Here is a 12,719-nt window from a genome sequence, read left to right on the forward strand (position 1 = left end):
GCCAAAGGCAATATTTTGTTTTTGTTTCAAGTTGTACCAGGAATGAAAAGAAGTTGAATTGTATAGGTAGTAGGTAATCAGGAAGTTGGGCACAAGACAAGGTATGTGACACAAAGTGGTTGGAAGTGCTTGCCGTTTCCAAAATCGACAAAATCTAGCAGGAGCTCTTTCCTCTTATACCCTCCCCCTGTCGTGACCACATTCGTACTCCCGCCCTGATAGGTACTTTATATTAGCTTCTTTTTGTGAGAATCAAAGTTTATTACAGGAGGACGAACCTGGTTTAGTTTTGATTCGCTGTTTGTAACACCCAAAGCCTCCGGGTCGTCCGTTAAAAGTCTCCTTGATCCGTTGGGTACACCCATTTCATACAGAAATACCACCCTATCAAGCCAACGAATGTCAGAACAAAGGGCACCACCCACAACTCCCATTTGGCATATGCCAACACCCCTGAGGGTGGAGGTGGTACCTTCGGGAAATCCAGCAGCCCCATGATTGGTATTCTTCTGATCTGCGAATGTGACAAAGGAAGGAAGACAAGTATTTGTGACCAAGAGTTCGGTTGAAGTGATGGGGTCTGTGTATTCAGTGATGGGGAGTCATTCTGCTTTATCTTATACATGCTCAATCCGTATTCTGTACTCTAGCCTCCAGTGGCTGAAGCTTCCTAGTAACAGGTGTCATGTTCAGCACCTTCGCAGAGCTGGTTTTGACTTTTCGTGATTTCAGTCAAGGACACAGTTCAGCTCTACATGTCTTTGAAGAGGGGTTGGGGGATTTTGGATGGCGAGTTTTGCATTTGTCTCTGCCCTTATCAACATCGCATCATCTTTACAGTTGAGATTCAAGACTGTTTTGGCCAGTCAAGTTACAGCGAATTGGCTTTTCCAGCCTTCTTCCAACCCCACCTTCTGGTTCCCTGCCATTGAGTTCAAACATCAGTCACGTTGATGGAATCCAATCGAGACACGATGCTATTCGAGGGCAAGCATCTCAACAATTTTGCCTTCACGCAAGTATATATGACCACTCCAACTCCCCATCTGTTCCCACTCTCTTTTCTTTCCTCTCACCTTCAACCTTTCTCTTGTTCCAGACCAAACAGATTCATCATGACCCCCAATGAGTGGGTTAACTCGCCCAAGGGCACCTTTCTGATTGTCGGCATAGGATGTTTTCTTACCTTGATCGGCATATGGAGGGCCCTTGTTTATTTCAAACACAAACCAAGGGATGTTCCACGGAGTGATGAAGAAGAGTAGCCTCCGTTTTGAGATGCGGTTTCCTGACTATCGTCCCTGATACGTAAGGCTACCGTGTATCAATTCTCTTCTTTGCCTTTCGTCTCTTTCTCTTCTCGTTCCTCAGTCTTTTCTTCTGTGTTTCACCACTTCGTACCTCAACTCCCCACCATCAAGCTCTATCGCCATCGGAAAGTTCTATACCTTATATTATAAAGGTCAGACCGAGGTAAGTCTACTCCTTAACTGTCACACATTCGCCGATAACTAACCTCAAGCTAGATGCCGCTCGAATTTCTACACCGTGGATATCGCCGTCTCTATCCGTCTTCGAAGGCCCCAACGATTTCATACTTCAGCGTTGAATGATCTGTATCTATCCCAAAGGATACTTTACTTTGAATGGATACAGCCCGGAGAGATGTCAACACGGATGGGGTGGGTTCTCCACTTCGATACAGCCTTACTCGTAGTTATACTGACTCGATGTGTACAGCGATGCGTCACTGGAATATCGTTGGTACTTCCACAGGGTTTGCAACGAGATGGTTTCTTTGTCTTGTTCTTTTTTCTTTCTTGTTCTTCTGGTTGGGTGTTTGGTAGGAACGATGGGCGTTACACTGGTGGATGTTTTTGCTTGTGCGCTGGAGAGATGCAGAGGACCCTGGTGAAGGGAACTAGATGCAATGTCAAAGGTACAAAGCTAGCTGTCATTGACAACCACATTGTTCACACTATGAGCTCGGTCCTGTTTCTAGGCGCATGGTATTCATGGCCCTTTCCCTATAATGGTGATTGTAAATTGCATACAAACATGTAGTATTAGCTTGACCTTTTACACAAGGCCTGTTCACTTCTTCTACTCTAAGAGAAGTAAGGTAAGCATCTCGTGTCTCTCCCGCTGTCCGCTTCACTCAGTGAAATTGATGCAGCCGTTCCGACCCAATCCATTCAGCCACATTCCGATATCCTTGGAGACGCCTTCAGCCAACCCATCATCAATTACTCCAGTCTGCCAGCTACATGAAATGGTGATACCTTCACCTTTGACCGAAATAACACTAAAGGTCAAAGCCGGTCCGCACACAGAAGCACTCTGGGTAAAGGTAGCGTCCTCGATCCTCCAATAGTCTTCTGTGCCCGTATTGCCCGCCATGTCTCCTTGCATGACCCCCAGATTACTAACCTCCCAGGAATGTGTACGTGTTTTCGCATGGTCCAAGAGATACGACTTCCAGTCAGTGATAAACTTTGCAAGCCCCAGTGTATCATTTTTGGCGCCCAGTTTCAACTTGGCGGACAATCCTTTTCTTATCGACTTGGCCACAGACCACACAGTGTCTTCAATCTCTTTGTTCAGCTCCTGGCTTGCTTGGGCATCACTAACCTGCTGTCTGATTGTCGCGACGACACCTGGCTCAAACTTGTAGGGCCAATACACTACACTATTAATAGCTGTCTTTTTCAAGTCCACTTTTGACATTCCTGGTTTCTGGAACTGTCTCAAGCAAATAGGTGTCCCGCATTCAAACGCCCGAGCCTCATCTTCTGCAAGTCGAGTTGCCATTGATACAGAGATGAGGCTATGCAAAAGCGCAGTCAATGTGGTTTCCTGCCTGCGACAAGCGTCTAGCACTGGCTTCAAGACATCGTTTGGAAGAGTGATTGATCTGAGGCGAGACTCGAAAGGTTCCATTTTGATCGGGGCCCAGTTGGCTGTGTGAGGTAGCTTATCGGATTTAGACTGCGAGAATAAATCTTGGCTGAAGGTAGAAACGATAAAGCTCGGCGAAACTGGCAGCTTGAGCAGGTGGTGTAGCGGGGGCGTAAACTCAGTGACTGGCACCTTGAAATATCTGTCATCTAAAGTGATGGTATCATTATCTGGTTTTTGGTTGAGGCATGCGAGGAGACTGTCATGGAAAAATCCTCCGCTTTTCCCATCTCCAACTGTGTGATCCCAAGCAAAGACGACATCGACAAAATTGCCTTTTGCAGATTTCAAGATTGTTGCTCTCCACTGCGGCCTCGTCTCTAGCTCGGTATATCGTTCATTGGCCTGCCAGTTTAGAGCAGCATCGAGGGCTTTTCTGTGATCTTCTTCCTCGGAGACTGTCTGCCATGTGATGTGGTTGTTGAAGTCTATATGGTCCAATCGGACCCAGTATTGCTTCTTTGATGCCTCATTAATTCGGCCCACGGTGAAAAGAGGATGCTGGACAATGGCACTCGCGATTGCGTGCTCAAATTTATTCTCGAATATTGATTCAGTGGTAGAACCTTGGAAGCTCTCAGCCACATGGTAGCGACAAGCTAAGACACACCCAACATAAATGCGCAGTGAATGCCCAGCTGATTGGAAGCCTTCGCTATGATTGGCATGAGCCAGTCAGTTTCAAGCCCAGTTAAAGCATTTAGTGTTAATACAAACATTGGGCTTAGTTTTCTTAGTATTCTGCTACCTTCCCCAGGCTTCTGTGGGTTTTTGTTCTTACGAAAGCGGTTCATCTTGAATAAAGTTAAATGCTGATCTTCAAAGTAAGAAATGCAGACAAGCCTGTAACAATTTATTTATTCGTTTAGCACATGAGATGCAATTTTACAAAAGGGGGTGGTCAGATCATGTTACGATTAATCCCTGCCAGTAGTCAGATTTAAGCGTAACGAATGCCTGTTATATGATGGACTTTAGGAAGGTGAGGTCCTGATATGTTCCTATTATCGCCATTGACAGCGTCTCATTATCTTGTCCATGAATGATGATTCCTCTCGATTCCATACTTTATACAGAGTATACTCTCATTAGTTCCGCAAGTTTAGGTACGGGTTGACGGTCCAAAACCCCGACTACCCTGGTGCAGTTAGCGAAAAAGGACCAGGCAGCAAGATAAAAGGCACATCGGTTACAGGGGTCGAGCCGCTGCGCCATGCGCTAAGTTTCTGACAGAATCGGTAGGTCTCAGCTCTGGACGAGGTCCATACCCTAGAGGGAACAGTCGAATGGTTTCTATCATCAATTCCATTGGCAGCGGATTTTAGACGCTAATAAACACTTATAGTATTTTGTATCTTGTAATTTCTAAGTCATTTGATGTAGGTCTTGTTGTAGTGGCTGCTCGTAGGATCGTACCATGTTGTTTGTCAGTAGCTAGTCATGCTCGGTCTAGGGAGCACGCGAAGCTTGATGCAGTAAATACGAGAGACTAGATAACGTATTCGCCTTTAGACATTGTTTTCATTGGATAACTATAACTCAGGTAAACGAATTCTTCCGGCTTGATAGTAAAGAATCAGGTTCTGTCCTGGCATCTCAAGTTTCATGACGATATTAGATAAAAGAAAGGATTGATTGATCTGAGGAAACAATGAATAGCGACTGCGCCGCTCGTTCGTCTACCAATCAGATGAGTGACTCAGGTCAACCTTCCTGAAGGATCAAGCGTAGGAACTAAAAATATCCCTTCCCCAATTCTCAACGGAACTTCCCTTTCCCTGTCCGCAGCCTCGAGGATGCAGAAAACCTGGATGCTACATGCCGAAGAGATAAAATAGGTTAGACACTTTATGCTATCTAGGACCCGCTTGTCGGCTGTGTATTTTCTGTATCATGGGTGAAGGCCCTTAAGTTTTCTGCCCATCCCCTTTCCCCTTGGCCACGAGTCATTCATTGGCACGGAGAAAGACTTTCTTCACTCTTAATACCCCACAGCCGCTGTCAAATTAAACTGATGCATTTGGCACTCGAATCTGACGGAATTCCCTCTGTCTCGATTACATCACCTCTCTAGACGAGACACTTCCACGTCAGTCAGTCTCGTTTGTCACGACAGCTGATGCTTACCAACGGGCCACTAAGCGTCTGCTGCCTCTTGTGGTGTTCTGATTCCTTCCTGAAGCCACTCGCTGTGGATATGCCCTACGGCTGGGACCAATAAACCCTGGCCTGTCCCGGCAGTCGATCCGGTACGTACGTCAGACGAAAGGATTCAGGTCCAACGGTCGGCCGCCCCAGGTCTGATCTGGTCTGGTCTGGTCAAGAGAGGCCAACGAGGTCATTGACATATGTTTTAGTGATATAGGCGAGCATGCGCTCGCAGCACCACTCTACCGTCACAATCCCCATTCCTCGCCACATTCCGCCCCAGGTCCTTCTCGACTACCTACAGACATATGAACCTGTCCTTCGCCACAACCCTGGCATGGTGTCATGGGCCCCTTCAACCTTGAACTACGAGACTGTCATCCACGACACATTCTTTGACGCTTCGGATCCCAACCAAAGCCTTCGCTGCTTTGAAGCCTATGAGATCATCAGGCTTGGCCCAGGAGTGGGGAGGGATTGCAGATGGCCCATCATCTTCCAGAGAGTACCAAATGGTATTGTGTCAAGGGCTGATGCGCCTGCAAAGGTCATCAGCTGGACGCAGTGGTATGTGAGAGCACGGCAGAATGAACAGGAGTCCACCAGCATCAGCACCCCCAGCACGGCAACGCCGTCGAGCAACGGGGATGAAGAGTGGGAGCTGTATGGAATTGTGACGCTTGAGGCCCATCGAATGTTGATCCCTTGGTGTAGACGAAATACCACCCTCTATCAGGAGGCAATTGGACAGGGAATAGTGAATGATGTCTGTTTAAAACATGCTGCCGCGTCAGGAGTAACATCATGACAGTGGCCATCACGAAAAATGAGTTTAGAAATGTCAAATAGCGGTCAAATGTGTATACTCTCTCTTCTAAAGGTGAAACCAGCTCAGCTTTAACTGCTGTATCGTCATATTATATACACATTCGGGCGCGAGCTTGGCAGCCATATATCTCCCGCCGTGGCTGCCTGCGCGATTTAATAGACGTAGCGGAAGTTGAGATTCTTCCTGTCAGTAATGTCTGACAGCTCAAGGTGATCACTCTCTTCATGCACACCAACACTATTCTGCTGCAGCTTATCACGTCGCTTATTCTCACGGATGATGGTGAATCGCAGAAGAAGCATCGTCAGTGTCGACACACCAAAGCAGATTGTTGTTGCCAAGAAGCCGCTCTGTATTGATATTAGCTTCATTCCACACGAGCATAAGATAGATGACTTACGGAGTATCCTGGCGCCTCGGACGGAAAGAAGAGAAAAGGGCCAATGATGTTGCCTGCTGTATAAGACATAAACATCATAGCAGACGCGACACTCTTTTTGGTGAAGCCGGCAACGTTGGAAGCCACCATTGATAGTGCGATGGGAAAGCCAGCTGCAAAAGCCACAAAGACCCAGAGGCCAAACAGTTGGCTTCCTTGGTTGGGCCCATAACGAACAAGGAGGGAACCAGTAAGACTGCAACAATTAGCTGAGTACAATTAGTAAATAGAGATGTTGCCTACCTGATCAAGCTGAGACATGCACCGATAATAGTTCTATAGCCGTCATAACGACTGCAGAGGTAGGTTGAGCCGAGTGCGAAAAAGGCAAGAATGGCGCCCATGGGCATGTTAAGGAGATAAACCTCAAGCCTGCTGAAGCCAAAGCCAGCCATGACAAGACTACTAAACTGTAAAGAAGTTAGTACAATCTTGGTGTCGAGAGGATGTACTAACAGTTGTATGTGCTCCATTAGGAATGCTAAAGGTAAGCTGGAAGAGCATCAAGAGGAGAACATTGGGATCTGTGATGACCTCGCGAACCTGATCCCACTTAAAGTTGTTGTTCTTCATGCCAGTTTGGTTGCTTCGAATTCGATCGACCGCGTCGATGCGCTGCTGTTCATCGAGGAATCGCGCAGTGCTGGGGGTATCTGGCAGAAAGATAGCCAAGACGACAGCCCAAACAAGAGTAATGAGACCGAAGATGATGAAGAGCCACTGAAAGGGTGTTAGTCACGTTATGAAGGGAAGAGACGATAAACTTACTCGCCAAGCAGCCAAAGGACCTCCAATCTGCGCAATGCCATAAGCTAGTAGGCCACCCATCATTGTTGCAATAGCATTGCCCAAGAACCATATTCCATGTCTGAAAGGCTGTTCTTCGCGGGTATACCACATTCCAGTGATCAAAGAAAAACCTGGGGAGATCGAAGCTTCTGCTACACCAAGGAAGAAACGTGCTACAAGAAGGCCTTCGAAGCTCTGGACTGCAGCATGACAGCATAACACGATGGCCCAGGCGAGACTTGAGCCAGCCAGATATTTTCCGAGTGGGAGGCGGACCATTAGAAAAGAAGCTGGGTAGCTGAAAGCAAGGTAACCGAAGTAAAAGGCACTGCTACACCAGCTGTATCTTGATCCAACGAGATCCTGGTAGTGTCAGTAAAAGACTTGACAATTGATAAGGACGTGTACGTACTAAGTCATCGATTATTCCCATGATGGAGGAAAAGTTGAGTGATTGCTTGTCGAGGAATTGCAGGGTATAGGACACAAGGAGCAATGGCATAAGACTGGAATGACTTGTTAGACTCTTGTCGTAGATGGAGTAGTTTGTTCAACTTACCAAAGGTCGATTCTTCTTAACACCTTTCGTCCTCGTGCTCTGTTGTCGACGCCTTCTTCAGCAACCTGTATCGAGCCTTGGAGACTCAATGTCTCGCCCGTCTTCGCATCAAGGTCGTGATTGGGGAGGTTGGTCTTCTCTGCTTTGTCTGCTGTCATCTTGTAGAGTATAGAATAATAGTTGTTGTTGAAGAGGTATTGTATACTCAAATCTGGGGATTCAAGGCCGTTAAGTAGACAATCGCAAGATGCAGGTAGACAATCTAGACCAGATGGCGTTGCTATCTCTCCTCAATTGATTGAGATATCTCCACCCCCGCAAAGATAGTGTATCTATCGCCCTTGAAAGAGTCCGGGGTTAATGATGTTTCATCACTCAAGATATCAACAAAAGCATTGCAAACAAGACATAAAATCTTTACCCGTCAAGAAGAGCCGTTTCTTCAGCTCGGATATCATAATACTCTGATTGGGCAGCTCGGCAGGTGAAGGTTGTCTACACAGAGATTATGTCGCTGGGGACGCCGATTGGCCGACTCGGCTAATCAGAAGCAATCTCGAAGTTCCCCGATGATGAGGCTCGGGGAGTCAACTTACAGTAAAGCCCCGTCTGCCGGACCCAACTCATTGGGAATGTGGTCCGTGATGCTGGGAGCGGCATCTAGCTTAGCCTAGCATGACTTCGGTTCCTCGGCGAGACATCGCTTTGTGTGATGACGATGGCCCGTTCAAGGTTATCAACGTCATGACTTGTGACGATATGTGTGTCGGAGATGGGAGTGGCGATGTCGGTTGCTCTTGATGTCCCTTCAACTACACGATACAGATTTGTACCGAAATTGGGAGTGTATAGTAAGAAAGAAACACGCTTTAATTATTCATCCGTTGCGAAATGATCAAAGTCTATATCCAATTGGTTCAACATCCTGCTTAAACTCATCCCTTGCCTTCTCCAACAGTTCAGGTTGGAGAAGTAACTCGCAGGCTGTAGCCGCCAATCCCATCCCACAATCCAATGCTCTAATAAAGGCTTCCTTTGTTCCTGCGGCATCTGCAAATTTGGGCGTGTGAGGTTGAACCTCAGGGTCCTCGGTTCCGATGGAGAACATGGGATGGATTCCTGGAAGACAATATGATACGTTGCCTAAACTGTTAGATCATGGTGGTTAAGAAATGTTGACAAGAGACTTACCCATATCTGTTGAAGCGCCCATTGGTGGTTGGTTCGCATCATCGATAAAGTCCCTTCCGAAAGCCTTCATGTGCTTGGTGAACTCTCCAGCCATGCACATATTTGGTCGAAGTTCCATGTAATCTTGATCACTGCGTGGGTGTTAGTACTGCGTTGATAGCAGATATGTATAAACTCACCTGTCGCATGTGCACTTCACATCGCATCCTGTCGCCATGGCTCCCGCCTCAAAACAAGCCTCGACCTTCTTGGAAATATCCTTGACCTGATCGACACCTGCAGCTCTCAGATAATACTCTAGATCAGTAGAGTCAGGGATGATATTCGGCTCTGAGCCACCGCTTCGAATAACACCATGTATTCTTTCTGTGGGTTGAATCTGTTGCCTTAGAAGAGATATGTTGACATAGGACGATACCACGGCGTCAAGTGCATTTTTGCCATGCCAAGGCGTATTCCCAGCATGGGCGCTTTGCCCTGTGAATGACACCTTGAGTTGCCTCCTTGCGCTCGTCTTAGCAGCAGAGACACCGTCGACATTATCCGAATCAGGTGGTGAAAGTCGTCCCGTTGGATGAGCCATCAGACAAGCGTCGACGCCCTCGTATGCACCAGCCTTGATAAGATGCACTTTTCCACCGCCGCCCTCTTCAGCAGGGGTTCCAAGAAGTCGTACTCTTCCCGAAATGTTGCTGTCACGAATCACTTCGGCTGTGGCCAAGAAAGCAGCGATTGAGCTTGTGGCAATGAGGTTGTGCCCGCAAGCATGACCGAGACCGGGAAGTGCATCATATTCGGCGTTGAAGACGATGAGCTTTCCGCCTTTGCCGAATTCGACTTGAAAAGAAGTTTGGATATCATATGCTTGCCGCTTCACGTTGTAGCCGAGTTGTTCCATAAGATTGCAGATGTTGTCGTGGGCCTTGAACTCCTTGTAATTATATTCCGGATTTTCGTGGATCTGTATCACTGTTAGAGAAGTAAGGTATACACGCGATTGTCGTGATTTGCCTTTTTACAAATATTCGCCAGGTCGTGCTCATGATGGGCAACGGATTGTGAGATCCTGTCGTAGAGGCTTTCGGTGGAGAAGGACATTTTGGAATGATGGAATCAATAGTCAACAAAGTACCGGCCGTAGTTCATCCTGGGATTCATACGACAGGACTTGGCTTTCCCCTTATATGAATACTACTCTCCTCCTCTAGCTCTCTTCCCCGCGGCTTAAGGACCACATACGAGACAACCAACAAGTACCACTTAATCGGACGTCCATCCCGTGCAATAGCCTACCTAATCAGTTAGAATAGGAAACTCCGAGAGAAGGAAAAGCTGCCAACTTTGTTACTTGTTTTGGATAAAACTTCTCGCCAAGCTAGTGCGAGATGCAAGGGATGGACGGCTCAGTGAGAGGGGGTCTGTGCTAGAACAGCCGAGCGAACCAATTGTAGACTATGAGACTGACATTGATTGGCTTGAGGCTGAACTGATCTGAGCTGTTGTGGGTTGTGGAAATCCATGAGTCGGCAAATTCGACTCAGAAGGGAGTATCTTTATCCCAAGCAACTCGTCAGTCAGCCCCAATGACATTCTGAGCCAGCTTTGAACTGTACATTTCCCAATCGTTCCCCAAAAAGAGAAGTTCCTGCCAACGTTTCTTCTCCTCTTTGATCCCCATACGCGACGGAAAACCCGGACATGACAGAGTAAGCTAAGCTAAGCTATCCCCGTACTAAATTCAAACTCTATGCATCGTGTGCACTCCCTGTATTATCCCAAGCCAAGATTTTCCTTATCCCGAATTTCCGTTGTCTAATCTTACTAAAAGCACCTGCAGATTTTCTGCAGGCCGAGACTCCAACGCCCGCAAGTGAAATAAGCAAACATCGTTGTAGCTTACCATCCAGCCCATCCCCATCTCTTCAATACCACTAAATGATATAGTTTTCGAGTCAGGCGCCTTGTCCTCCCCGTATTTCCGCGACTCGAAGTACTTGGTATGAGCTCAAGCTCCCCTGTCGCCGATCGGCGAAAAGCGAGGTCCAAGAATGGTGCGTGCCGTGGCATCGTCACTATCCAACCTGTCCGTCTTATTTCCGATATCGCTGCTGACTTTTGCTTTTTCTTAGGCTGCTTGACGTGTCGCATCCGAAAGGTCAAGTGTGACGAAAGGAGGCCCGTCTGTAAACGATGCGAGAACAGTCCCAACAAGTGTGAATGGCTTGAGCCGGGACAGTCGCTGAGTGCAAGGGGGCAGCCTTCTAAGAGTTTCTCGAGTCCTGTTGGCTATGGCAGTCCCAGACTTATTGCATCGAGTGAATCGCCAAATACAAGTCTGACCCCGACAGACTCGGCAAGCCCGGCTGACTACATTTCGCCAGGGGGTAGTCGTGAACCACCACGACCCTCTCTATCAGCAGCCCATATCGCTCTTGCTAACTCGCTTCATTTGAGCTCTGAGGATTGTGCGGCGTTTGCGTATATTCCTGGTTCCATGTTAGTTTTGTGCTATGGAAAACTCTGGCCATGGAGTAACTTCTCATATATCTACACGCACATCGCGAGTCAATATCCTGGGGTGATGAGAAGCTTTATCGCAGTCGCGAACATGGAATTGAGAGCAAAGGATCTACTCGCCGCACAAGACGCTGTAGACCCAGCTGTGGTTCTAGAAAGGGCAAGTCGGCTTGGATCCGCTGCAACAGTCCACTACACCCAGGCTCTGCAAGATTTGTCGTCTTTACTAGATCATATTTGCCAAACGGCAGAACAGAGCTGTGATATCGACGCCTTGTTCACTATGTGGTTCCTTATTCTTAGGTATGAAGCTCATGATTCAGAAACCATCGGGTCATCCTTGCTACATCTTGAGGGAATCAGGTCTTTCCTAAGACCATATCTGCAAGGCGATGTACAAAAGATGCTGCCATGTGTAGCACAGGGAATGCTATTATACACTCTGTAAGTCATACCCAAAGGCTAATCGTGTATACACTAACAAGTTGTAGGTATCTGGATGCAGATTCGGCCACAGGAAACATTAACAGTGGTCAATTCTGTCTGGACTTTCTCTCCCGTGAAGCCCACGACTATATCTCCCACGAGCACCTTTTCCTTAGCGTGAGGTCGGCTCTTCCCAAGATGTGGGGTGAACACTATCCTGTATCAGAACTTCTCGATGATCTGAAGAACTATCGTCCGCTACGTCTGTATCATCTATGCCAAGGAGCCAAGTTGGAGCTTCTGAGGCTAGCGAGATCAACAACACATGATGGATCAGAGGCAAGCAGCCTGAAGAAGCTCTGGCGAAATGTTGAGCACTTCGGTGATGTATGGTAATGTCCGAGAACTGAGATCTTGACTGACAGTTATAGGAATTTGTAGACATCCTACTCCTTGCCAAAAAGACCCCCAGTTCGGGCGGTAAACGTCTGATGTGGACAGTCTACGCCGCAGCCCTTGACTTTCACGCCCTTCAAATCCTGTGTTCGAGTTCAGACACGTATCAAGAAACATCGTTCAAACCCGAGACTTCTCTTTCATACATCTTCACTGTTGCGACGAAAGCATTAAGCGAAGATCCACGCCAAATTTATCGTTTCATGTGGTCACTTTCTGTAGCGTTAGGAAAGACGCAGAGTCATGGCAGTCAGGCTTGGTTATCTACACAGCTTGCTAGAGCGCGAGTTTTGTTACCACGATTTGGTGTTCCGGGATTGATTCTGGAGCAATGCAGCGGTATTCAGATAAGTAATGAGGGATAACAGAACCTCGGTTGCGTAAAAGTGTATTTATTCTACTTCTAT

At 47.3% G+C, this 12,719-nt stretch overlaps 5 protein-coding genes across 5 annotated transcripts, besides 1 other annotated feature; 2 read left to right on the top strand and 3 right to left on the bottom strand.

The window, feature by feature from the left end:
• Positions 1-2,154: 2,154 nt before the first annotated feature.
• On the bottom strand, positions 2,155-4,377 carry FPSE_06625 (uncharacterized protein; the record flags this gene model as incomplete). The annotated part of the gene is made up of 5 exons (XM_009259743.1): positions 2,155-3,524; positions 3,569-3,613; positions 3,740-3,801; positions 4,096-4,286; positions 4,375-4,377. 5 exons carry the CDS (start codon positions 4,375-4,377, stop codon positions 2,155-2,157), a joined length of 1,671 nt encoding a protein of 556 aa, XP_009258018.1.
• Positions 4,378-5,255: 878 nt separating this feature from the next.
• Positions 5,256-5,279: a microsatellite.
• A 50-nt stretch (positions 5,280-5,329) lies between these two features.
• Positions 5,330-5,914, top strand: FPSE_06624 (uncharacterized protein; the record flags this gene model as incomplete). The annotated part of the gene is made up of 1 exon (XM_009259742.1): positions 5,330-5,914. One exon carries the CDS (start codon positions 5,330-5,332, stop codon positions 5,912-5,914), a length of 585 nt encoding a protein of 194 aa, XP_009258017.1.
• A 173-nt stretch (positions 5,915-6,087) lies between these two features.
• Positions 6,088-7,880, bottom strand: FPSE_06623 (uncharacterized protein; the record flags this gene model as incomplete). The annotated part of the gene is made up of 7 exons (XM_009259741.1): positions 6,088-6,285; positions 6,336-6,570; positions 6,618-6,784; positions 6,831-7,094; positions 7,143-7,526; positions 7,576-7,669; positions 7,723-7,880. 7 exons carry the CDS (start codon positions 7,878-7,880, stop codon positions 6,088-6,090), a joined length of 1,500 nt encoding a protein of 499 aa, XP_009258016.1.
• A 737-nt stretch (positions 7,881-8,617) lies between these two features.
• On the bottom strand, positions 8,618-10,011 carry FPSE_06622 (uncharacterized protein; the record flags this gene model as incomplete). The annotated part of the gene is made up of 4 exons (XM_009259740.1): positions 8,618-8,865; positions 8,914-9,044; positions 9,093-9,882; positions 9,933-10,011. 4 exons carry the CDS (start codon positions 10,009-10,011, stop codon positions 8,618-8,620), a joined length of 1,248 nt encoding a protein of 415 aa, XP_009258015.1.
• Positions 10,012-10,611: 600 nt separating this feature from the next.
• FPSE_06621 (uncharacterized protein) lies at positions 10,612-12,677 on the top strand (the record flags this gene model as incomplete). Its single annotated transcript, XM_009259739.1, has 5 exons — positions 10,612-10,619; positions 10,858-10,964; positions 11,043-11,874; positions 11,922-12,243; positions 12,288-12,677. 5 exons carry the CDS (start codon positions 10,612-10,614, stop codon positions 12,675-12,677), a joined length of 1,659 nt encoding a protein of 552 aa, XP_009258014.1.
• Positions 12,678-12,719: the final 42 nt, after the last annotated feature.

The sequence above is a fragment of the Fusarium pseudograminearum genome, chromosome 2 (assembly GCF_000303195.2).
Source record: "Fusarium pseudograminearum CS3096 chromosome 2, whole genome shotgun sequence".
Lineage (NCBI taxonomy): Eukaryota > Fungi > Ascomycota > Sordariomycetes > Hypocreales > Nectriaceae > Fusarium > Fusarium pseudograminearum.